Source organism: Trichosurus vulpecula, chromosome 2 (genome assembly GCF_011100635.1).
Source record: "Trichosurus vulpecula isolate mTriVul1 chromosome 2, mTriVul1.pri, whole genome shotgun sequence".
Taxonomy (NCBI): Eukaryota; Metazoa; Chordata; class Mammalia; order Diprotodontia; family Phalangeridae; genus Trichosurus; species Trichosurus vulpecula.
In genome coordinates this window covers 332,476,097-332,503,489 of record NC_050574.1, presented here as the reverse complement: position 1 = coordinate 332,503,489, position 27,393 = coordinate 332,476,097, and the positions used below count along the sequence as shown (strand labels likewise).

The window sequence follows — 27,393 nt, the reverse complement described above, 5'->3', positions numbered from 1 at the left end:
AAGGCAGAAAACTATCAAATAGCCATTGTAATAGCCTGGGGAAGAAGTGATAAGGACCTTCTAAGTGAGTAGAGATAAGGGCACCAAGAGGAGAGGTGTGGTGACAAGACTGGGCAACTCATTTGTCCTATGAAGTGAGGATGAATGAGAAAAGTAAGAAGGGAAGAGGGGAAGAACTAGGTTGGGGCTCAGAAGAAAGAATGAGCAAGCTAGCATGAGGGAGAGTCTGGATCCAGAGGATGTGACAGATGAAGGATAAAGACAGGGTGATCCTGAGCCATAGAGCCCCAGAGGACCAGTATGGCAACAGGCCAAGGGAAAAATACCGAATCCCAACAGGCAACCCTCTGTCTTGCTACCAGCAATTAATTACCTGCCTTCGGGGGCGTCTTGGGGGCAGGTTTCTTTTTCACTGTTGCATCGCCTGAAATACAGAGAAGATCAATTACTTATGACATTTTTTGGTGTCCCAAGAAAATTGCTACATCTTATTACCTGCTTATTACACATTAATAACCCACTGAATCTTCACTGTCTTGACCACTCCCACCTTGGATCCATTCTTTGGAATCCAGCTTCAGATCAAATATCCTCCTCATCCTGCCCGGGGCAGTACAACCCCCCTATCAAATATCAGAACTCAAGGAACAGGGGCAGCAGTCTCTGGAGCCTGAGGTCTTGAGATAAAGAAGGTACGTTGGTCACTGATAAGAGATATCTACACCCTATTTAAAGACATAATTGTAAACTTACCAATCATCTTCTCTTCCCTTCCTAACCCCTCAAAGGACCAGAAAATGAAAAGAATGTTAGAAAATCCAATTTGCCTTTTGCATGGGCTCAAGGATCTTAGCTTTGTCCTGAGCAGGGAACCTTAGCCGAATGCTTTCATTTTCGGTTCAGAGACCTCTTTCTAGATGGCTTGCAAAAAAAGGGATGCTTGACTAAAAAAAAAAAAAAAACAACTGGACTGTGATATGAAAGAAATACCTATTTAGTAAACAGGAAGTCTTGGATGTGAAGCCTACTATTGCCCATGAGCCTCAGAAGGCTCATTTTAGAAAGGAAATATGGTACAATGGCAAGCAAGTTGGATTTGAAATCAGAGGATATGAGTTTTAGTCATCACTCTAGCATTTACTTTCTGTATGACTTTGACCAAGTCACTTAACTTCTCTGGGTCCTTAGCTCCTAGTATATAAAATGAGGGAGGAGGACAAGATGACCTCTATTGTTACCTCTTGGTGGTAAATCTTCGAACCTATGAAATTTATAAGTCACTATGCAAATATTAATGTTTAGCACAGTGCCTGGCACATAGTTGGCACTTAATAAATGCTTCCTTTCTTCCCTCCCTTCCTTCCTAAATATTTAATTCCAGGTTGGATTCTTTCTGCCATAGCTCACCTCAATTAACCAATCAGTTAACCAATCACCCAACTAAGCAAAGAGCCATTTAATGATTGAGCACCCACTGTCAGTATAACTCGACTCCTCATTCTCTCTCGCCCCTCCCCACCCATGTCCAATCAGTTGCCAACTCCCCCTGCTCCTGCTTTTGTTCTATCTCTTGCATATGCTCCTTTTCTATTCCGACACCACCACCAGTCTGGTGCAGGCCCTCATCAATTCATGCTTTGACTACTGCAATAGCCTGCTGGTTGGTCTCCCTGACAAAAGCCTCTCTTTAATCCACTTCATCTTCCACTCACTTGTAAGACTGATCTCCCTAAAGCACAAATCTAAATCTGTCTTCCTCCAGTCAATAAACTCCAGTGGGTCCCTAGTACCTGCACGATAAAATAGAAAATCCTTTGGAATTCAAAGCCCTTCAGAACCTGGCCCCTTCCAATCTTTCCAGTCTTCTTATACCTTAGTCCCCACCATGTAATCTGCAGTCCAATGACACTGGCCTCCTTCTATTACTTGAACACATCACTCCATCTCCCAACTCAATAATTTTCACAGGCTGCACCCCATGCCTAGGATGCTTTCCACTTTCATCTACTTTCTATGGCTTCCTTCAAGTCTCACCTAACGTCCCACTGTACTAGTTAACTGTTAGGCAGTGAGGAATACAAGGGGATAGGGACAGGGCCTGGATCTGTGATTTCATTGATATAAGGAACTTCCAGAGGAGAAAGCTCCCTTTACCAAATCTACCCTATTGCCTCCTTCTCTGTAACTGAGAGTCTTAGAGAGTTAAGTAAAGCAGTGGTGTCAAACTCAAATAGAAATGGGGGCTAAGCTATTCTCAGCAATACAACGATCCAAGACAATTCCAAAGGACTCATGATAAAAAACTCTCTCCACCTCCAGAGAGAGAACTGGTGGAGTCTGAATGCAGATCGAAGCATACTATTTTTCGCTTTCTGTATTTTTTTCTTTGGGTCTGTGTCTTCTTTTATAACATGACTAATATGGGAATATGTTTTACATCATTAAACATGTATAACCTATAATCAATTTGTTTACTGCCTCAGGGAGGAGAGAGCCTGAAGAAGGGAAAGAGAAAGTTTGGAACTCAAAATTTGGGGGGGGGGGAGGGGAGAGGGCAGGGCAATTGGGGTTAAGGTCACATAGCTAGTAAGTGTGTCAGTGTCTGAGGCTGGATTTGAACTCAAGTCCTCCTGACTCCAGAGCCGGTGCTCTACTCATTGTGCCACCTAACTGCCCCAGAACTCAAAAATTCTTAAAACTGAATGTTAAAAATCGTCTTTATGTGTAACAGGGGGAAAAATAAAATATTATTTAAAAAAAGAAATAGAGGCTACTAACCATACATAAGGAGCTCTGTAGCCTGCAGATTGACTTAGTTTTAAATTTTAATATTGTCCTTGTTTTATTGTCTTTTTATTTGTTTGTTAAATATTTCCTTTTTAATCTGATTTGGGTGGCACTTGGGAATGTTATGGGGCCAGGTATTTGACACTTTTGGACCAAAGCAGGAGAATATTGCCTAGAGGGATGTAAGAGACATAGAGAAATTCATTCAGGAACAATGCATGGCAAAACATAATTAGATAAATATCTAGAAGTATATAGAATAGTAATAGGTAACACTTAGAAAGCACTCTACACATATTCTCTCACTTAATCCTCAAAAACAACCTCTATTATTAACTGAATTTTATGGATGAGGAAACTGTTGAAGTGATTTGAAGTGTCTGAGGCAGAGGGAGACCTGGGAAAGACCTTAGCTTTAAAAGGCCAAGGTCTCCCACAGCGTACGGGGCCATCTCCAGTCAAACTAATCTACATCTTGGCCACTGGACCCAAATGGATCCAGAGAAGCTGACTTTGCACAGCTCTACCTCACTTAAATCCAATTCACTTACAAATCGAGACATCACCCTCCTGATGTCATTGGTTCTCTCCAAGAATGAAGGACAAACAACAACAAGTCTCTGAGGCAAGATTTTAATTCAGGTTTTCCTGATTCTAAGTCCAGCACTCTAGCCATGAGGCCACCTAGCCGGTTTTAGGCAAAGAGAGAAGAGAGAGGTCAATGGAAATTTGAAAGAGGTAAAACTTGGGCTGGGTCTTGAAGGATGGGTGGGATTTGGATGGGTACAGAAGTATGGATGGTGCTACAGGTGGGGAAAATGTCCTGAAAAAAGGCCTGGAGTCAGGAACAAGCAGAAATCCTTGGGAAGATATTGAAATAACAAGGTTTTGTACTGAAGAGTTGTAGATAGTGAATTTGGATAGAAAGGAGAAAGTAGCAAGATTATGGAAAATCTTAAAAGCTGGATTAACAATAATAATGATAAGACACTCTTATGTAGTGCTTTTAGATTTATAAAGTACCAAGGAATTTGTACTTTATCCTGAAGACAGCCAGGAACCATTAGAGATTTCTGAGAAGTGAGTGATAGGCTAAGAGTGATGTGTGCAAGGAAGCTTAGTTGGCAGTAGTATGCGGGAGGTACCCCTGGAGGGTGAAGAGAGAAGATGGAGGCAAAGAGGTCAAGTATAAGAGAAGACTAGAGCAATTTTGATATGATGTGATGAAAAGTGAGGCTAGAAGGCCACAGTTAGAATGGAAAGGAAGGGACAAACGTGGCAGACATTTGGAGGAAAGAATTTACGGGAGATGGTCATGGATCAGATATATGGGATGAAGTCCAAGATGACAGATTCCTTTTTTTGTGTGCCTGGGAGAATGGTGGTATCATTGATCAATCTGGGAGGGGAGGTTGGTTTGAGGGGAAAAGATGATGAGTTTTGGTTTTGAATGTGTTGAGTTTAAAATATGTGAGAGATTTTGTCAAAAATATCCAGTAAGCATTTGGAAATATGGAACTAGAATGCCACGAAGAGGTTAGTCTGGCAATGTGGACTTTGCAGTCAGACGCAGAGGGACAACAGCTGGAGTGCAGAAATGGATCAGTTCTCCAAGGGAGGGAGAAGGAGAAGCTCTGAGGCTTGAGTGAGTGGCCACAGTTAGGAAGTCAGAGTAAAAAAATGGGGATTTTAAAAGACAGAGAAACAACAGTCAGGAGAGGTGGATAGAGAATCAAGCATGAAGGAAAAGCTTTTAAAAGCAGTTATGTGCCAGGTGTTGTGCTAAGTAATGGTGGTACAATTACTGCACCCCACCCTCCACTCCCCCAAAAGAAAAAGGAAATCCATGCCTTAAAAGAACTTATATTTTAGGAGGAGAAGACAATGCCAGAAAATAAAAGAAGAAGGTATTTTAAGGAAGGAATGGTTAAAGCGTCAAATGTCTAAAGGAGAATGAGAGCTGAGAAAAGGTCCTGAAATTGAGAGGAGGTGGTCCCTTATGACTTTTAAGAAAGCAATCAATCTACAAGCATTTAGGACACACCTACTATGTGCAAGGCACTCTGATAGATGCAAAAGTCAGACTGGGAATACTAAGAGTAAAGGGAAGGATCAATAGGGAATGACTAAGTAGTGAGGAAAGGCACAATGCTCTTCACAAAGTCGGTGCTTCATACAATGCTTTTTGCATCTGTAATGTTTATTCCAAAGTACCTGAGTATCAGTTATTCAGTAAGAAAGTTTGGTGGTCAAATGATAGAAATAAAATGACAGTCGGGGGAAAGCAGCGTTAGGCAGAAGGGACTCCCCCCACCCCCGGCCCCATCATGAATAACTGAAGAGAGGACAGAGAAATCGAAGATGATGGAAAGAGGGGATGGAGGTGTGGGAACAGGACCTGGAGGGAATCTGGCACAGCGATGGAGGGGTTAGCTTTAAACTGATCAATCAACAAGCCTTTGTGAAGTGACTTGTGGACCAGGCCCTGCGCTAGCCCTTAGGAAAACAAAGATAAAAAGGGAACAGTGTCTGCCCTCTAAGACCTTAAAGAAGAGGTAACTTTTTCTTTTGAGATTAGGCGTAAGGGTTGGGTCCTGCGGCACATGAGCATAATTCTGGCTCCTAGGGACGCTGAGGCTGGTGGACTGGGTGGGGGTTCTGAGCTGCGATAAGGCTAAATCTCATCAGGTATGGGCAAGGAGATGGTGGAGGAAGCTAGGTGGGGAGGAGTGAGAAAAGAGGAGAGGGTGAGGGAGGGAGGGAGAGAGACAGAGAGAGAGACAGAAAGAGAGAGAGATTAGAAGGAAGGATAAGTTGAATGTGGAGAATGAAATGGAGGTAAATGATGGAACTCACACTAGAACTTGAATGTCTTACTAAATTAGGTGGGAAGTCATCCGTTAAAGTGTGTGTCAAGTCAAATCAACAAACATTTACTAAGTATAAAATATGTGCAAGGCACTAGGCTAGACACTAAGGAGCAGCTGCTGTGGACAGGAAGTGATCAAAGGAGTCATCAAAAGACAATTAAGCCGGGAATATCAGCATGGGTCCCAATGAAGCTGGGCAGTATGGATTCAAAAGGGCCGCTAGGTGGGGCAATGGATAGAGTCCAGCACACCTGAGTTCAAATCCAGCCTCAGACACTTACTAGTTGTGTGATTTGGGGCAAGTCACTTAGCCCCGTTTGCCTCAGTTTCCTCATCTGTAAAATGAGCTGGAGAAGGAAATGGCCAAACTGCTCCAGTATCTTTGCCAAGAAAACCCCAAATGGGGTCACAAAGAGTTAGTCATGACTGAAAGGAGTCGACAACAACACAGATTCAAATGGCCCAGGAGGCATCATTTCTCCTTCCACACAGGTCCATCTCCTGTAGGTGTAACCGTAGGTAAACAAGGTCTGTGGGTGGCTTCTGAGATAGTGTTGATGCTTCTACATTTTGTTGTAAAATAGAACTGTTTGCATCACCCACTATTTTGTGTAGTTTGTGTTATTTTCACAGATTCTTTTTTTTTCTGTTGAATTCTTATAGTCAGCTTAAATTTTAAATATTGCTTTTTTAAAAAAATCTGTGATTTCATCAGTAAGAAGAGCCCCCTTTGAGGTGACCCCTCTAGGAATACAGTTGGGCACCTGCTCTGCAATTTCTAGTCCTAGTGACTTGCTTGGGGCATGAGACTTGCCCAGGATCACACAGCCAGGATGTGTCAGAGGACTTGAGAGGACGTCTTCTTGGCTCTGAGGCAGGCTTTCTATTTATTAGGCCAAACTAGCACAGTGCCTGGCATACTGTAAGCACTTAATAAATGCTTGTCGACTGACTGACTGACTGATTCTCAAGACAAAACTTTTACAAGTTAACACCTGTCAGATTCACAGAGGCCCAGGTTATTCCTGTTCTTTGTGACTTCCAGGACTTTTTTCCAGCCTCCCTTAATCAATTATTCAGTATCTCACACTGCTTCCCGTCAGTCATTTATGTTTGGTTTCATTCTCTGCTTTACGTGTCTTGAGCTCCTTCTTTCCAATCCTGTCCCTAGCTGACATGGAGATCCTGGCAGTCTGGTGTTGCCAATCTCCAAGGGCTTGTGACTCTTCAATGCATAAACCTGCTTCTCCCCTACTTTTCTGACTCTCTTTCCTCATCACCATATTTACTTCTGCCAGTGATTCCTCTCCAATAACCCCAACCTCACTGCGTTAGCCATAAGCTGGGCTCGAAACGATCTCAGAGGAAAAGCAAACACCCAAGAAGAAACAGCACGGCACAAGAATCAACAATGGGCCATAATGGTCTAGATTGAGAAATGATGGCAGAGGATATTGGAGAATGGTCTTTGAGTCTGGAAGCTTGGCTCACGTCCAGCCTTTAACACATACAATTACAGATTTAGAATTGGAAGGGGTCTGGCAGGTTATCAAGTCTAGCCTCTTCATTTGACAGATAAGGAAACTGAGGCAAGAAGATGCCTTGTCCAGGATCACACAGCTAGTAAGTATTGTAACCAGGTCTTCACGACTCCAAGGTCCAGTGTTCTTTCCACCATCCCATACCGTCTCACAATCTGGTTGTGTGACTGTGGGTAAGGCACCTGTGATCTAATTGCCCTACACAACTATCTAAGACTATCAGTGGAGGACAGTCGCTGACCTGCATTGGGAATTCCTCTCTTTCCCAGTACTGATAAAATCACAATTCTGCGGCAAAAATAAGTAAATAAAAATCAAGGTATCCGAGAAGCAGCAGAAAACACTCTACCCTACTCCTTGTCTTATAAACAGGGCCTCAAGGTCACCGTATAACATGTCTTCCTTAATGCTGCTCTTTCTCCAGCCTGCCAGCAGAGTCAGTGAATGCCCAGCTCCATCAGTTAGCTCTTAATAATATTGTATTTATACAGTTATTTGGTTTTATAGACACCCTTTCTCCTCCCACTCGAATAGATCCTCTCCAAAAGGTGAGAATCATGCCTTCAACTTCAGGCCATAATAATAATGGCCAGCATTTATATAATGCTTTTGAGTTTGCCAATCACTTTTACAGATATTGTCTCATGGAAAATGGAAAATCAAGTTATATCCCCATGTTACAGATGAGCTTAGATTTTTAAACTTATTTTTTGTAAACTAAGATAAAAAAGTGACTTGCCTGGGGGTCACACAGCTAGTAAATGTCTGATGTCACATTTGAACTCCACTTTTCCTGACTCCTTACTCCAAGTACGAGGTTCTATATACCGAGCCGCCTATTGTGATGATGATGATAATAGTCAACCGTTACAGGGCTTTAAAGTTTGTAAAGTGCTTTCCATTCATTATCTCTTCTGATCCTTACAACAACCCTGCGAGATGGGTTATTATGGTCATGACACATGACGACCTGCTTCACAAGGTTATTTTGGGGAAAACACTTTGTATTTTAGCAATAATAGCTAGCATTTATATATCACTTAAAGGTTTATCTGTATATATACATATATTGGTATATGATATATGTCAATATATGTTAATATATTTATATCACTTTAAGGTTTGCAAAAAGCTTCATAAATGTAATCTCATATGATCCTCACAACAATCTTATGAGCTATGGGTATTATTCCCATTTTATAGGTGAGAAGACTGAGATTTGTGCAGTGTCACACAGCTAGTCCATGTCCAAGGCAGAATTTGAACTCAGGTCTTCCTGCCACCATGCCCAATGCTCCATCTATACCAGATAGCTGCATAAGATGTTCTGTAAATTAGAGCTTTGATTATCTCTCTCATAACAGAGAGAAACACAAAAATAGAGAGAAAAAGACAGAAATAGAGATATGGAAAGAATACATCTTGGGGTCAAGAAATTGGATTCAAATCCTTATTCTGTCACCTCTGTGACCTTGGGCAAGGCATTTGATCTTTGTGGGTCTCGGTTCCTCATCTGCAAAACATAGGAGTTGTACCAGATGGCTTCTGGAGTCCCTCCTTGTCTAAATCTGTGATCCTGTATCTTGTTTTCCCTGTTGAAATATAAAGTCCTTGGGAGGACTGACTATTTCTTACTCATCTTTCTGTCCATTAGAGTTTAGCACAATGCCTAGCTCATAATAAGCATTTACTAAATACTGGGTGAATTAAACTGAACTGGAAAATGAAGCCTCGGGAAATAAAGTTCAAGTTCAAACACACATTCGAGTGAGTTGGGATGGCTCTTGGAGGTCCTCTCTTCCAACTTCTCCCCAAAAACATGAGTCTGTATCAGATCTGGAGGAGTTCCCAGCTCCAAATCCCCTGAATCTCGCCACCTTCGTTCTGCTCCTCCCTTACCTCTCTGGGACTCTTAAGCTCAAGGCTAGCAAATGTTTTTCTTAGCTTGGGAGGGTATGGTGAAGAAAGGGAGAGCCTGCATCATGTAGTGGTCTGGGTGCTGGCACAACATGAAGGAGCAGGGACACACCCCAATCCCAGTACCCATAAATCAACAGATCTAACTCAGAGAGGGATAAGATCAGGGTAAATGATAGGGAGGGGCTATTTATAAGTGTGCTGAGCGGGAAGGCCCCCACATGGCATCTGGGAAAACAGAGGAAAGGCAACCTTTAAGAAGCTAGTGTTAGAGCTGTGGGTATAAGGAACTCGAAATGGTTCTGCCTGTCTGGGGGACATTTCCCTTTTTAGGTATTTGGCTAAAAATAGACAGCAATCTTCCCCAATCCTAAGAAAAGTAGCATCGCTCTCTGCCAAAGACTCATGAAGGGAAGAAGTCAGGCCTAGGTAGGGTTTGACAAATGAAGGCAGAGTCCCCATCTCATGGGAGCTATAGTAGAATGGTTTGGGGGCATTGGACAGTGACAGTAGCTATCTAGGTCCCTCTAGACTGTGACCCTTGGCTGATCTGGCTTTTTTGTGTCTTTCTTGCTCTAAAATGAACATACTTAGGCCAAGTTTTTCTTTTTCAATTGCAAAAAAAAAAGAGACAGAGTTGAAAGAAACAATTTTTTAAAAGTATAATAAAATCACATAATTATCTATATAATATCCTGCCTTAGACAGTTACTAGCAGTTGAACCTTGGCCAAGTCACTTAACTTGTGTCAGTCTCTGTTTCTTCACTTGTGAAAATGAGGATAATGAGCGAACCTACCTCATAGGGTTGTTCTGAGCATCAAAGGAGATAGCACATGGAAAGTACTTTGCAAAACCTTTGTTGTTGTTATGAAGCAAAGCACTAGTTGGTATAAGGAGGGATGTAAAAAATAAGGCATGATCTCTGCTTTTAGGGAGCTTACGATCTAATAAGGAAGGAAAGACATGTCCACAAAGACTATAATATGAGTACACACATGATGAGTGCTAAGAGTGTTCTGAGAAGCGTGAAAATCACTGGCAACTGGGATGATCAGAAATGACTTCATGGAAGTGAGTCCTGAAGGATGCATAAGTGGGAGATGTGAGAATATATCCCATATATTCTCTGTCTGTTTGTCTATTTATCTATATGTATATCTATCACCCATCCATCTACTATCTATCTATAATCTATCTATCTATGTACCTATCTATGTATCTATCTATAATCTATCATTTATCTATCTATCATCTATCTACTATCATCTATCCATGTATCTATCATCTATTTATCTATCTATATCTATCATCTATCTATCTACTATCTATCTATAATCTATCTTCCATCTATCTATAATCTATCTTCTATCTATAATCTATCTATCTATCTATCTATCTATCTATCTATCTATCTATCTCTTTCCTATATACATATAATAAGTACAAGAACAAAGTCACCTTAAGGCAGAAGCCTCAATAATTGTTTGCTGAATGAATGATGGGAAATTGCTACAAAAACCTTTCTTCGGGACAGTTTTTTTACATACCCTTGGCCCCCTTCAAATTAATGGGAATTACTCAGAGAGTCGCCTCATGATACTGAGATTCAAATACCTGAACCCCCAATATTCTGCTTAACTGTTGGGTCAACGAAAGCAGGGGCTTTGTCTTACAGATCTTCATTCCTCTCCTCAAGGCACACAGAAGAGACAATATCAGTTGTTGAAATGAACTGAATAAGTTATGATAGCCAGGAGACCCAAATCTATGAAAGGACAGCCAAAGTCAAACCACAGACGGGGCACATAACACTTAGGGATACAACCCTAGCAGTAGTATTACAGAATCCCAACTTCCCCCCTTTTGAGTCAGAGTTTGGCTCCTCAAGGCAGTTATAACCTGACCATTATCTAGGTACCTATAGCAGGAACTACACAGGTGCCATTGAAAAATTCCACCCCCTTCCCAGGAGCATACCCAGATCTGCCCCCAGATTATCTTGTGTCTGTATCCATTGCCCAACAGAGGGAGAGTGGGCTCTGTGCTCCAGGTCAGTGACCAGTGAATTAGAACCTCTCTTTTTTCATTTTGAGTGGGACAGAATAAATTACGCCATCTTTCCCCAGCAAACCTGCTCTTCTTCTGAACACTTCTATTACTGTCAAGGGTGCCACCATCATCCCAGGAATCCAGATACCCAATCAGTCGCCAAATTTTGTCACTTCTATCTCTACAATCTCTGACATCTCTGTTCTAGCTAGGCTCTGATGGCCTATCTCTGGGAATATTTTGGCAGTTTTTGAGTGGTCTCTCTATTTCAATTCTCTCCCTGCTCTAATTCATCCTCTGTACAGCTGCCAAAGTGATTTTCCAAAGTGCAGGTCTGAGCGTGTCAATCTCTTATTCAACAAATTCCAGTGACTCCCTAGTCATTCTAAGATTGAACATTGTACCTTTATCTCTTTTATTTTTATTTCTAGTTTGTGTAAATTTTACAATGAACATAATTATTAGAACAAGAGTACAAGTATATAATTTATAAAGAAGTAAATGTACATATGTTGGTGCAGGGATTTTTTTTTTACTGATAAAGGTGTATTTGGAGATGCTGCTCTAGGTTGTCAGGTTCTGGTGGCACCTTTATAAAAGCAGCATCAATCAACTATTTATTAAATGCCTACTAGGTGTGAGGCATTGGGAATATAAAGACAGAAAAGTACAGTCCTAGGCCTCGAGGAGCTTACATTTCATCAAATGTAAACTTGGTGCTAAGTAAAGAATATTTGGCATATACTCATACACTGAGGAGACTTCAGTCTAGCCCTGCCACTCACTACCTTCAGCAAATAATAATTCTGAATTTTTTTTTTTTTGCTTTTTATCAGGGCAATTGGGGTTAAGTGACTTGCCCAAGGTCTCATAGCTAATACATGTGTCAAGTGTCTGAGGTCGAATTTGAACTCAGGTCCTCCTGACTCCAGGGCCTGTGCTCTACTCACTGTGCCACCTAGCTGCCCCTGAAAATAATAATTCTGTACCTCATTTTCCCTATATATGAACTGGGAAGATCACCATACTTCCATTACCTACACCTCACGGTGGTGGTGGAGAAAACACTTTGTGGGCGTACCATCCTTACTCTTACGACATTTCCCTTGTAAAATCTCAATAGAGATGGAGGACAGCTGAAAAAATCTCTTTTGTCTGGTTCCCTGACAGCAAGTTTCATAGAATCTCAAAATGTAAGAGCTGGAAGAGAACCTGAACCATTTCCAGTCCCACCATCCATCAAGGTGAGGAAAAGGAATTGCAGAGAGGCTAAGTGATTTGACTGGGTTCCACAGCTAAGCAGCAGTAGGGTCTAGATTAGCGTCCTGATTTTTAGTCTAAGGCTCTTTCCACAGCCCCACATTTCTTAGGCACTGCCCTATCACAAGCTCTCAGTATTACTGGAATCTAAGTAGAGGGTTTCACTTCCTCACCTTCTCCACTTCACCATGGCCATGAAGTCTAGGACACTTTTGTTCATCCATCCATCCATCCATCCATCCATCCATCCATCCATCCATCCATCCCTCCATCCATCCATCCATTCATCTATCCATCCAATAAACCATCTAAACGCTTATTAAGCACCTATGACGTTTGGTCTTTAGGCAATGAGGTTTAGGCACTGAAGGTTTCTGAGTCAAAGGATTGTGTGTGACATGATCGGAGCTGTGTGTGAGGAAGATGAATTTGGTAGCAGCACATGGGATTTCAATAAGGGGAAAGAGACTAAACGTGGGAAGAGTAATTACGAGACTGTTGAAATGGCTCTGTAGAGAGGTAAGAAAGGCCTGAACTAGGCCAACGGGAGAAGAAATGAATGTTTGGGCTCAATATCCAGCTTGGAGGTCAAATCAATAATAGGGCTTGGTGACTAATAAGATGGAGTGTGATGGATAAAAGACATTCATGATAAACCTTGAAGTTTGGGCTTTAATGACCAGGACATTGGCCTAGCCTTTGACAGAAACAGTGAAATCAGGAGTCTTTCTCTGTTTCCCAAAGGTGAGAGGACATTCTGTTCTCTCTGAAAGGAATCTCTGCCTGGATTAGGAAGAGGGGCTGAAGCGTTCCCTTAAGTGTTGGTATTAAATTCTTGCTATGAAGCATTCCATAAACACCCACAGCAGGTCTCAAGATCCAGGGAAATATGGCAGTCTGCCATCCCTCTCTCTCTCCCCCTAGCTCAGCCCGTCATCCCTCTTTCTCTCCCTAGTTCAGAAAACCCAGATCTCTCTCTGTCTCTGTCTCTGTCTCTCTGTCTCTCTCTCTCTCTCCCTCTCCCTCTCTCTCTCTGTCTCTCTCTGTCAAATTGGAGGCTAGCAGGAGGGAACATGGAGAGGGCCATAAGGGCCAGACATCCATCTCCCCACACTACCACCTACCTATGGCAGTGGGAGAAGATGGGGAGCAGGATCCTGGATGGAGAAGAGAATCCTTGCAATGGGTTGGTAGAAGACAGCCTGGTAAACAGTGGAGTCAGATAGCCTTGGTTCAAACCCCATCTTTGACTTTTGAGCTTAGTGACCCAGGCTCCAGATTCCTCATCCATAAGACGAAGAGATTGGACTAATGGTCTCTGACGTTTCTAGTTCCAGGTCTTTCCAGTATGCTGTGATGTGTTTAATCTGTGTAAATTATCTTTGGGGTACTGTGCAAAAGAGCCCTGGCTCTGTAATCAAAGGGCCTGGGTTCAAATCCTGCGCTATGTGCCTTTGGACAATTCAGTCAACTTCCCTGGGCCTTGCAACCTTCTCATCTGAAAAAAAGAGGGAGTTGGACTAAATAGATTCCAAAATTTTTTGCATCTCTGGATCTATGATCCGAGGAGTAGGCAAGAACCTCCAGCATGTCCCAGGGAGAGGCATGTCCTCTATATCTTGGATTTCAGTCTATTCTTCCCTTATTTTCCAATGCTGGGCACACACAGGGCTGCCCCACACAGGGCCACATCTCATACTAGAGAATCACTTCCTTGCTCCTCTTAGGACCAGGCTGGCTGCAGCGACAGGTGCCTCACAGCTGCATGCATAGGGACAAACCCACCAGACAAGCCACCTTCTGAATGAGGCCTTTTCTCGTGCCCCAGATGCCTTCCTTGCCAAGGTTACTGTACATTTGCTTTGTATGTGTTTTGTTAACAGAGATATTGCCTCTCTGATAGAATTTAAAGCTCCTTGAGGGCACAGACTGTCCTACTTTTATATCCTAGTAGTTTGCATAGGGCCTGGCACATAGAAGGTGCTGAATAAATGCTGATTAGTCCCATGAGGATAGTCTAAAGCAGGGGTGGGGAACTGGCAGCCTCGAGGCCACACGTGGCCCTCTAGGTCTTCAAGGGTGGCCCTTTGACTGAATCTAAACTTCACAGAACAAATTCTTTTGTTGTTTTTTTTGGAGGGAGGAAGGCAGGGCAATTGAGGTTAAGTGACTTGCCCAAAGTCACACAGCTAGTAAGTGTGTCAAGTGTCTGAGGCTGGATTTGAACTCAGGTCCTCCAGAGGTGCTCTATTTACTGCACCACCTAGCTGCCCCGAGAAATTCTCTTAATAAAAGGATTGAATGATATTCAAACCTCATTGGCATTTCCCTGACACAGGCTCCACATCTGGATGCTCTCCACATGTTGAGTCGGTGTGAGCTCAAGAACTTTAAACTGCCTTTTATCATTAGGAACGGTAACCTGCTGAGTAGAAAAGTATATCCCAAAGTTCACAGAAAGGGTTTGGATTTACAGTTTTGAATTATGGGTCACTACTCTGTAATAGCAGGGCTTCTAGGTGGCACAACAAATAGAGTGCCAGGCCTGGAGTCAGGAAGACTTGAGTTCAAATGTGGCCTCAGATATTTCCTGGCTTTGTGACCCCAGGCAAGTCACTTCACCCTGTTTGCCTCAGTTTCCTCATCTGTAAAATGAACTGGAGAAGGAAATAGCAAACTGCTCCAGTATTTTTGCCAAGAAAATTCCAAATGGGGTCATGAAGAGTCAGACACAACTGAACAACAACAACAGCTCTGTAATAGCACAGGAGATTCAGTTGGCTGTGCTCCCGATCCTCACTCTCCTTATTATCTAGGGGCTTGGGCCACTAAAAGAAAGAAAATCTCTTTTCCCTTCTCTGCCTTCTTCTCTTGCTCCTACTCCTCTCCCTCCCTTGGAGCCTCCCTCTCTGTGCACACAGACTTTTCTGCATCCAGCCATCAAGGCCTTCGCTTCTCAGGCTGGCTTCACTTCGTCTCTCCACCCTCATTATTCACACTTTCTAGTGTAACCCTGTTCTCCAACCAAGAGAGTCTTCTCCCTGTCCCCTACACAGAGCCCCCTCATTCCAGGCTATGTTCTTTTTGTACGAGTTATTATTAACTTTCTGTATCTTCTCCACCAATTGATGTTCTCCTTTTCGTCTTCTACATTCTGGCTAAAAAACTCTTCTCCCCCCCAAATTTTCTGGAACTAGCCTCACCGAACTCTAATCATATTTTTGTTTCCCATCCAACCATACACCATCACGGAGGCATTCAGTGTGAATTCTGCCTGCTGGATTTGGGATCAGAGAACAAGACTGAAATTCCACCCATGCTATTTACTACCTGTGTTATCTGAGCCTAGTCACAGCGTCTCTGAGCCTCACCTGTTCGTCTGTAAAATGATGGGTTGGACAAGATGGCTTCTGAGATTCCCTCTGGCTCTAAGTCTACAATCCTCTGGTCCTATGCATAGGTAAGGTTTGTAAGAGTTGTCATGTATTTTTATGAGGCTTTCTCCTGCTTTCTCCATTAGATGGGAGACTGGCTTAAGCAGGATTGTGACTCTTCCTTCATATTCTCCTCAGTCTTCACAGAAAGCAGATTCCTCGGAGCCTGGGGTTGGGGGTGGGTGGATGGAGGGATGAGCTCTGCACAAACTCAGTGCTGACACTTCACTCACACAGCTGTCAGTGGAGGGGGTGGTAGTGAGGAAGGAGCAACCCCAGTCTGACAAGAAAATCAAACAATCTTCCTTCAGTAGCTAGGGGGAAGGGGGGGTGAGGTGGGGGTGGGGGAGATGCATTTCTTAGTTAGATAAAACCTATGTTAGCTCTTCACAAGGGGTATGAGAAACAGTCAAAATGTGCCAACGATTAACATTGATTCAAAGGACACTATGACGAAGGAGTGGACAACTAGGTGGTGCAGTGGATAGAACACTAGACCTGGAGTCAGGAAGACTCATCTTCTTGAGTTCAAATCCAGTCTCCGACACTTACTAGCTGTGAGACCTCGGGCAAGTCACTTAACCCTGTTTGTCTCAGTTTCCTCGTCTATAAAATGAGCCAGAGAAGGAAATGGCAAAACACTCCAGTATCTTTGCCAAGAAAATCCCAAATGGGGACACATGACTGAAACAACAGAACAACAGCATGACCAAAGAATCTATCTGCACTTTCTCAAGGATTCAAAAGAGAACAGGCCTTAAAGAGGTCATCTTGTCCATCTCCTGCCTCTAGTCAGGAAAGACCCTCTCCCAGGCCATGAAGAAGATGTCTTCCCATTTCTCAAAGACGGAGAGAACATAGAAGGCATGCAATTTGCAAAGTCAACCTTTAGGCTCTCCAGTAAGAACTGGAATGAATGGAACTCCCACATCTATTCTAGTAGTGACCCCCGTCCTGCCAATAGGATTCCATTAAATTCCGGATCAATTATTACATTCTTTGAGAGTTTTTCATGCAAGGCCAGGAGTCAGGAAGATCTGAGTTCAAATCTTGCCTCAGATACTTCCTAGATACTCAGATACTTCAAAATGTGCTCTGTTAGGAAAGACAAGGAAACTTCCTACCATTTTGCCCAACAAACAAATGGATGAAAAGAAGGTGGTTATCTAGTCTAGTATCCAACCTCTACACGGGATTTAGAGGCAGGAGGGATGTTAGAGTCAATCTACTTCTTGGCCCACTTTTTACAGATAAGGAAACTTCTAGGAAGTGCTTAATCAATGCTTGTTGACAGGCCAATTGAATCCTAGAGAAGTACAGTGGATTGTCCATGACCACCTTGGTACCAGAGCCAGGATTCAAATCCAGGTGTTGTGAGTTCAAATATAGTGCTTATCCCATCATGCTACACAACCTCTACTTTCTCTAGCTGATCCTGGATGTAGGGTCTCTACATGAGTCTCAGAATCTTGTCAATGATAGGACTGTCCTTGAAGGGTCCTCTCATTTACTACCTCTTTCTTTTAGGCAGAATCAAACCTATGCTAGCTTACAAAGATGATACTCCCTCTACCCCTTCCCCTAGTAACTCATTCTGTTGTTCAGTAATTTTTCAGTTGTGACCCCATTTGGGGCTTTCTCGGCAAAGATAATGGAATGGTTTGCCATTTCTTTCTCTAGTTTGTTATACAGATGAGGAAACAGAAGCAAACAGGGCTAAGTGACTTGCCCAGGGTCACACAGCTAGTAAGTGTCTAAGGCCAGATTTGAACTCAGAAAGATGAGTCTTCTTGATTCCCAGATCAGTGCATCATCCATTGCACCACCTAGCTGCCCCACCCATTTTACTATTTGTTAATAAACTGGAAGTGAAGAAACCAAGGAGACTTTTTTGTCTCCTTGTCTAATGTCTTGTCTAAGTCTAATGACTTAGAACATTATCACTGGCTGTCTCCCAAGCTGGGACTCCTCTCTTATCTGTGCCTCCTGGCTGACCTGGTATCCTTCAAGCCTCACCTAAAGTCCTGCCTTCTTCAAGAAGGCTCTCCTGCTTTTTCTTAAACTTGACACCCTTCCTCAGTTTATCCTGTATACATCTTGTTTGTACGTGGTTGTTTTCTTGTTGTCTCCTCCATTAGACTGAGCTCCTGGAGAGTAGAGACTATTTTCTGACCTTTCCCCAGTCCAGTGCACGCTAACTGACTAACTATCTAAAGACTTTGCCAGGATTCCTCTTGACCTTCCCCAGAGTGTAAAACGACAATTTTGATTGCCTCTCCTTGAAGATCTCCATCCCTTTCCCCACAGCTGTTTTCTTCTCTCCCCCACATCTCTTGGGATTCCTAAACTATCACGTGCTAAGGATAAGGGAAAGATGACCTCTTGTGCCTAGAACAATGTACTTGTGCTTATTCCTCCAGTATTAACAGCTATATCTGACCCTGCATTGGTACAAGGCCTTCCCTCTGCCTGAATTACACACCTCTGCTTGTTCAAGTCTTTCTCTTCCTTCAAGAGCCCCCAACTCATTGGTTCCTTCTAGCTAAAAGAGGTCTTCCCTTCCTCAAGTCTTACAGCACTTTCATCTGAATGTCTCTTTTCCCTTTTACATTCTATACTGCATCACATTTATTTATGGATATGTCTAGGGATAGCTAGATGGAGCAGTGGATAGAGTGCCAAGCTTGAAGTCAGGAAGACATCTCCCCGAGTTAAAATCGGGCCTCAGACACAAGGCCCTTAGCTCTGTTTGCCTCAGTTTCCTCACCTATGAAATGAGCTGGAGGAGGAAATGGCAAACCACTCCAGTATCTTTGCCAAGAAAACCCCAAATGGGGTCACGAAGAGTCACACATGAATGAAACAACTGAACAACAATAATATGTCTTGTCCGCCTTTAGATTGTAAGCTCTTTATGGATAGGGACTGTATTGTTTTTAGCATAGGAAGACTTGAAACTGGGGAAAGAGGAATAACTCTGGTGTCAGAGAACCTGGGTTCAAATTGTGCCTTGGATGCTTACTGCCTATGTATCCTTGGTAAGATACTTCCCTCCCCTGGTTCTCAGTTTCCTCATTTGCAGAATAAGGGACTAGATGACTTTGGAGGACTGTTCCAGCTCTGGTTCTATGGTCCTGTGATTCTCTGTGCCTCTAACTCAGTGTCTTACACATAGTAGGTACTCCATTGAATTGGACTTGTCCATTTCTAACTGGCATGCAGTTTGTGGTCTTTTATGATCCTTTGAGCTTTCCACTCATGCTCACTAATAATTGTACTGTTTAGTGATATAATTAGTTCTTTTGGAAAAATCCTTCTCCCTTTTCCTGGGGGCAGCTAGCTAGATAGTAGATAGAGCATTGGGTCTAGAGTCAGGAACACCTGACTTCAAATCTAGTCTCAGATGCTTACTAGCTGTGTGACCCTCTGCAAGTCACTTAATCCTGTTTGCCTCAGTTTCCTCATCTGTAAAATGAGCTAGAGAAGGAAATGGCAAACCACTCCAGTATCTCTAGACTAAGAAAACCCCAAATGGGGTCACGAAGAGTCTGGCATGTCTGAAATGACTGAACAACAACAAACAAACTCTCCCCTTCCCCAATTATTATCAATACTCGTAGTGGTATCTCTTAGAACTTTCTGTGAGTTCACAAATAGTGGTGTTTTAATCATTAAAGGCAACTCTGGAGTTGGGCCATCTGCTTTTGTGACTCATCCGCAGTAAAGGTTTAATCTCAGTCTGGTGTCCCACCACCTCCTCCACATCCTCCTGCTTTCCAGGTGGTATATACTCATTACAGTATCATCCTGAGCTAAACACCATTAGGAAAATAAATCTGTTTCCAGGGGAAAAAAACCTCAACAAAAACCTTGCATATGAAAAGAAATAGTTATGGTGGGAGACAGAAGCAGTTTTGCAGCCGCCACCCTGGTGCAAGTCCTCATCACCCAATTCCTAGCCTAATCTCTCTCTGTTCTAGTCTGCCCTCCGCTCAGCTGCCAAGGTGATCCTCCTAAAGTGAAGGCCTGACCAAATCACTCCTACTCAATAAACTCCAGTAGCTCCTGGTTACCTCTAAGATCATATATATAATCCTCTAGCTTTTGAAACACTTCACAACATGGTCTCTTCCTACCTTTCCAGTGTTCCCCCTTCACACATACTACAATCTGGAACCTTCTTGCTGTTCCTCCAATAAGACGCTCCACCTCCCAAAATCCCTGACTGTCCCCCATGCCTGAAGTGTACCCCTTCTTTGCCTGGGCTACCTGGCTTCCTTCAAAATTTAGCTCGAATCCTATCTTCTAAAGGAACCCTTTTATGGTCCCTGCCCTCTTCCCCATAGTTAGTAGAGATTTTCCTTGGGGATTACCTCCACTTTACATTTTATAACCCTTGCAGGCACAGAGTTATTTGTATGTTGCCTCTCCAATTGGATGGTGAGCTGCTTGAGGGCAGAAACTGTGTTTCTGCCTTTCTCTTTACTTCCAGTACTTAGCACAGTGCCTGGCACACGGTTAATACTTGCTGACTAAAAATCTGATGAATATTGAGTTAGTTGAATCCTCCATTTCTGCATGAATAATCTAGCTCTGGTCCTTTAGGTATCTGATAGATGGAAATCATGGCAGCTGGGGACACTCCTCTGCCATGTGAAAATGGGGGATGGCAAAGCATGGTCCTTTTAAGAAGATCAGACCCGACAGTTAAGGCCTAGTGGAGGGCAGCAGCTCATCCAATGCTTAGTCAGGAGAAGAGCCAGAAATCACAGAAAACGGAAACTTAACACTGGAAGGCATCTTGGGCCATCGACTCTGATCCTTGAACCTGAGGCAAGAGTCCTTTCTCCTACATTCCTGATAAAGATCTTCCAGCATCTGCTTTTAATACCTCCCAGGAACAGGGAACTCAAAATCTTCTAAGGCAGGCCATTCATTTGATTCTCTCAGAGTGAATGTCAATGGTAACTTTCTCTTTTGAACAGCAACCCTGAGGGTCTTCCCCTCCCAGTTCAATTTTTTTTAAATTTTTTCTAATTAAAGGGGCCATCCCTTGATTAACTTCTGAATGGGTGTTACCTCACTCAAAGTGAGAACCTGAAAAGACCTTAGCCTGAAAGGGCCAGGGTCTCCCATTGCATCCTGGGCCATCTCCAGTCATCCTGATGAATATCAGGTCACTGGACCCAGATGGCTCTGGAGGAGAAAGTGAGGCTGGTGACCTTGCACAGCCCTCCCTCATTCAAATCAAAGTCAACTGCAAGTTGACATGTCACCATTTCCCTGATGTCCTGGTCCTCTTCAAGAGCAAAGGACAAACACAACAACATACATTTACAATTATTTGAACGCTCTCAATTGTCACTTCAATCTGAAATGTTTCCTCATCATTTCTACTGAGTGGTCCGAGTTTTCTGTCTTATGGAACTATATGGAATCTCAGAGTAGAAAGGGACTTCAGAAATCACCTAGTATGACCCATTACCTTAATAGGAAATCCCCTCTACACTACTACAAATAATCAGTCATTCAGCCTTCCCTTGAAGACTTCTAGAAATAGGAAACTCACTACCTACCAAGGCAGTCCATTCTATTTTTGCAGGGCTCTTAAGAGTTAGAAAGTTTCTCCACATGCAGAGAAAGAACTATGGAGTCTGAATGCAGATTGAAGCACACTATTCTCTCTCTCTCTTTTTTTTTCTTTCTTGTGGTTTTTCCCTTTTGTTCTGATTTTTTCACAACGTGACTAATGTGGAAATATCTTTAATATGATTGTACTTATATAACCTATATCAGATTGCTTGCTGTTGTGGGGAGGGGAGGGAGAGGGAAAAATTTAACACTCAAAATCTTATAAAAGTGAATGTTGAAAACTAAAACCAAACAAATAAATAAGTTTATGAGGAAAAAAATGCTTTGCCATTTAAGCTACTAAGCTTTTCCTCCTAGCATGGTAAAAATCTGCCTCTGAAATTTCAATCATAGAATTTGGGCTGGAAAGGATCTTAAATGCCATCAAGGCCAACCTCTCATTTTACAGAGAGATGAAGTGATCTGCCTAGAGTCAAAGAGTTTGGCAGGATTCAAACCCAGGTCCGTCTGGCTCTAAGTCCGACATTCTATCCAGAGGCATGGTGGAATCATAAAGACCTGTGTTCAAATGTGACTGCAGACACTTAACTTGTGTCACTCTGGGTAAGTCACTTAATCTCTCTGCCTGGGTTTCCTCAACTGCAAAATAGAGGTGATAATAGCACCTCCTCCTAGGGTAACTGTGAGGATCAAACTATTTGTAAAGTCCTTAGCACAGGGCCTGGCACATAATAGGTATTCGATAAAGCCTTTCCCCCCTTTCTCTGGTCTATCTGATGAGCTACGTAGTCTGGCCCTCTGGGGCCAAGACCAAGTAATCTCTTGCAATGAACATAGAAAGACAAGTTATGCATTTCTCCCAAGATTCTCTTCTCTGTGACTAGGATTCTCATTGAGACTTCGTACCCTCCAATCTAGGCATTTATCCCTATAAATTCCATCTTGTAAGATTTAGCCCAGGTCTGAAGAATGAAACTTTACTCCTTCATTCTCTATTCCACAAGCAGGGACTTCTTAGGCAACTCTACCATGGCAGAGAGAAGAAACAGAGAGGAGATGGCTTACTTTCAGTTCCGAGGACAGGAGGGACAGAGCTCTTAGGCCGTCGAGATTTCATCTGACTGTGTGGAGCACCTGCAATGAAATGAATAACAACCATGAAAAATAACCATGGAGTTGGACACCAAACCAAGTGATCCCTGTGGGTCTCGATAACATGTTTCTGCTTCCCACACCCCCACCTCTACTCATCCTGTGGTCTCCTCTCCCTGTTCATTTCCAGTTGGCCTGAGGACTTCCTGAACGATGTGCAGAACACGTGAGATGGAGGGCCATCATCACTGGCTGGGAATGGGACACTTTGCTAGGCAGGGGGCTAACCAAGGAGAATCTTCTTCATAAATCAGATCGAAAGAGAACATTAGGTTCTTGAAACTGGCATGTACTGAAGGGCACACTGGGGCGGAGGTGGGTGGGGGGCTGAGTAGGGCTGGTGTGAATTAACTCTTTATGACTTGCAGCAGAATGGGACTTTCTTCCCAAGGCACCTTTGCATGAAATAATTAGCTAGGGCTTGGAGTTACTCCTGCTGTCAGTAAAAAATGTCCCCAAAATCTTAGTGCAGTTTTAAACTTTAATAGCTTAAGACCATTTTTGCATCATTTCTTTCCCTGTAGCCTGGTATTATGGGAATTGGGTAGAGGGGGAGGAGTTTGGTACTTTGTTAGATATGAGGCTCCAGAGATCATAGAATCGGCATAGACAGTGCTGAAAGGGCATCTCAGAGGCAATTAAGAGGCCCTCTTAGTTCAGTGTTAAGCTACTAAGACTTTGGGGACAGCCATACCTTACCCTGCACGCAGGTAAGTGGACTACTTGCCCTTCCTAGAACATGATCATCTCTGAACGGAGAACAAGCCATCCATCCTAGACCAGGATGCACTTTCCCCCATCACCTCCACCTCTTGGAAATTTTGGCCTTCCTTCCAGGTTCAAGTCAGACACCACTTCCTCTGTGAAGCCCCTCCTGACTTCTCCAGTTAGTATTCTCCCTTTTCTTCATTTTCCTTGTGCATGCTTATTTCTGTATGTGTTGTAGTTAGCTCCACTCCCTCCAACCACATAAACTCCTGAAGGCCAAGAGCTGTTTTATTTTTTTTCCCCTTCATCTTTTGTTTGTTGAACAGCATTGCCCACTGGGTGCTGAGGAGGGAGGAGGGGGTCAATCCTTGTTCTCCAGAGAACCTTGGGAGTGAAGGGATAGGCACATACACAAATCTGGGTCAAGATGAAGATTTCATGACTAACCTTCATATATGACTATAAGTCATCACACCATGGAAAGAGCTCTGGATTTGGGGTCATATGACCTGGGTTCAAGCCATTTGACCACTCTAGGCCTCAGTTTCCTCATAGCCTCTGAGGTCTACTTTCAGCACTGTCTGTGCTCATTCTATGAGTCTGGGATCTGCCACAACTATTACATCTCCTCAAAGCAAAACACTGCATTTTCCACCCCTTAATCTCCATTGTTGTCATGTCTGACTCTTTGTGACCCCTTTTGGGGTCTTCTTGGCAAAGATACTGTAGTGCTTTGTCATTTCCTTCTCCAGCTCATTTGACAGATAAGGAAACTGAGGCAAGGAGGGTTAAGTGAATTGCCCAGGGTCACACAGCCAGTAGGTGTCTGATGCCAGATCTGAATTCAGGTCTTCCTAACTCCAGGCCTGTCACTCCATCCACTGTACCACCTAGCTTTCCCTTAATTCCAATAATACCAAGTTACTGAGGAAGAGTAATGCAAGGATAATCTTAGAATTCCTCCATGTTCTATATTTCACTCTGAATTTTTCATGTTAATAGAGGATCTAGGAGAAAGGGCAGAGAGATGGTAAATAAGTCAAAATAAGGGATAACGTACCCTGTTCTCTTCTACTAGTAAAAGAAGGTGGAAAAAAAAGCATACAGAAGGACTGGGTTGAGTGGAAATAGGCAGTGGACATGCATCTTTAGGGGTTGGCTGTATTCTGATCAATAGGCCCTAACATTCCACTCACTACCCCATCCCCTAGAAATGGTCCTTAAAGATGGTACTTCGTGTGTATGGTGGGATGGGTGTGGAATTGGCCCTCTTCTCTCTTTTAGGAAGTCCCCTTCCTAGCCTTTTCCTGCTTGTGCTTGGAAACCCAGTGGGAGGAAGAAGGGGTGGGAATTTCTAAAGGAGGCTCTTGCCACATTCCTGTGGCTTGGCATGGGGAGGAGTTGGGGTCCATCCATCTTTGACTCCACCTCTAGGACTCGTTGGGGGGATGGTAGAGGACAAACTGGCTGTTGAAACAGAACTCTCTTTTCTCTGTGTCTGCTATTCTTAGTCTCCGGTTTAGCCTTTAGACTGGTCCTAGAAGGGCATGGTAAGGGGTCACAGTAACTCTGCCCTACCTGCAGAACTCATTGCTTCTCCAGTTCTCCTTTCTTACTCTACAGGACCGTGGAACACCCCTTACATGGGCTTTCTTGAGGTCTAAATACTAGTCTTGCTTTCCTCCAATCTTAATGATAAAATTGCTATCCATAATATAGGGGATGGAGGAGTCAGTTTATGGGCTATCTAGACCCTTTGACATGTGCTTGCCAGCAAGACTCATGAATATTTTTAAATGACCTACAGTCTCTGAAGGTTTCCCTTCTCTATTGAGGAACCCCTCCCCTCAAATAGGCAGTAAACAAACCTACAGAAGGGGCTAAGGTTAGATGCCACGGGGATTTAGGGCTAGAGGAGCCCAGACGTCATCTCATCCAACTCCCTCATTTTATAGCCATGGAATTGAGGCCCAGAGAGATTAAGTGATTCGTTTGCCCAAGGTAACACAGAGAGTAAGTGGAATAGCTAGGATTTGAACCCCAGGACCTCTGACTTCAAATCTAGCATTCTTTCCACTGTGACATACTACCTAGAACTTCCTATCACTGTGGGATTGGCTGGGAAGGAGGTACTAGGTGAGGTTGGGGAACAAGGGAGGCGTTGAAATCTCTTTTCTGAGATGTCTTTTTTTTTGAGGCAATCAGGGTTAAGTGACTTGCCCAGGGTCACACAACTCTTAAGCCTCAGGCTGGATTTGAACTCAGGTCCTCCTGACTCGACAGCTGTTGCTCTGTCTACTGAGCCACCTAGTTATCCTGACCTCGATATCTTTAAGAAGTATTTGAAAAAATAATCCCAGAGCCCATAACATTCTATCCCCTCTTCACTGCCACCTCACCTGAAAAGAAGGAGGGCCCAGATGGCTACCACTAGAACTTTGTTGTGGCCATTCCAAAGATCCCTCCCCACCCCACCCTCACCCCTGGTCACCACCGACCATTCTGTACTGACTCCTGGGAAGACCTCTATCCTTGAGAACTAAGTAACCTAGGGCATAAGGGCCATGTCCCTGCTGGGAGCTAAATTATTTAATATGAACACAAGTGTGATTGCCCCAATTCTCCCATCACACACTAAAACACACACACACACACACACACACACACACACACACTCACACGTACACACATTATCAGTCAGGACTACTCATATTTAAACAAAACACGACACAACACCTCACCACAGAGTCATCTGTCTAGTTCCCATTAGGTCTAGGGTTCTCAAATTGAGGGTCAGGACCTGCAGGGGTCACAGGGAATATTCCAAGAAGGTCATGAAAGCCAAGGCTGCAGAGTTCCTGATGGCTTGATGGGTAGTGGTAGCAGAGAACTGTGAACTCTAGGGATGGGGTGAGCCAGCTTCCTCCCTGTCCCGATCCCTCCTCCTCCCTTCCTTCCTGTAATATCTACTTTGGTGCCAAGAAAGGCCATGGTCGTGGAGCTCCCAGCAGCTGCTGAGAGATAGTGTTGGCTTACAGAGGTGAACTCTGGGAAGGGGGGTTGTAGGGACAGTGGAATAAAAAAGCTTGGGAACCTTGGCTTCAGAATACTTTTTACAGCCTTCCTTGTGATGGGTGGGCCAGGTGCGAAAAAGAACAACAGAAGGGTGAACTCTGCTTTACAGATAGGTAAGCTGAGGCACATGATGAGAAATGTGATGGCTGTGACAAGAGCCCAGGATTGTGAGGGCTCCATTCAGGTGCTGGGTCCAAAGAAAGTCATTCTCTTCCCTACTGGGCCAGTGACTTGCTCCTATATAGAAATGAGTCTGGACACTTGTATTCTAGGGCAAATCCTGGTCCCTTGCTGGGTGGTGTCATGTTAATACTGCATACTGTTTGGTGGTGCGGTGGATAGAGCACTGGGTCTAGAGGCAGGAAGACCTGCACTCCGATCTAGATTCAGACACTTATTAGCTATGGGACCCTTGGCAAGTCACAACCTCTGATTGTCTCAATTTCCTATCTGTAAAATGGGGATAATAGCAGCAACTACCTTGCAGGGTTTTGAGAATAAAAAGTACTTATCACAGTGCATGTACCCAGCAGGTGCTATGTAAATGCTTAATCCCTTCCTCTCCTCAGGTGGCTAATAAAGGGCAAGGAGTACCTTCGAGGGGAGTGGGAAGTGCCTCATCTATAAACCTAACCTTTCCAGGCCTCTGTTTCTCCAACAGTAAAACCAAGATAATACTATTCACCCTACCTGCCTCACAGGCTTGCCTCAAGGAACAACATAGTGCAGAGAGAATGTTGAAAAGCATGAAGCATTATACAAATACAGGGCTCTGTTACTGGTAATTATTTGCACGTTCCCACAGCACAGACTGTTCTCTCATACTGGGATATTCTGTCCTTTTTTCTCTCCCAACCCACATCATCCCTGCCCTCTTTCAAACCTGCTTCCAAATTTTCCAGTTCCAGGGAACCTTCCCTAAATAACTCTAATTACCCCCCACTAGGTTTGCTCCCTGACTCTGCACCTCCTTGGTATCAGGCCCTCAGTTTACCTATTCAGCTCA

At 43.5% G+C, this 27,393-nt stretch overlaps 1 protein-coding gene across 2 annotated transcripts in view; it reads right to left on the bottom strand.

Moving 5' to 3' along the window:
- The window catches only part of MYLK (myosin light chain kinase), a 338,535-nt gene that overhangs the window by 76,741 nt on the left and 234,401 nt on the right, over positions 1-27,393 (bottom strand). For both annotated transcript variants that reach the window (XM_036746782.1, XM_036746783.1), the window contains exons 18-19: positions 22,518-22,586; positions 374-424 (exon numbers count right to left, since the gene is read on the bottom strand). In XM_036746782.1, the coding sequence (XP_036602677.1) occupies positions 374-424; positions 22,518-22,586 (120 nt within the window). The remainder of the gene's footprint in view (positions 1-373; positions 425-22,517; positions 22,587-27,393) is intronic.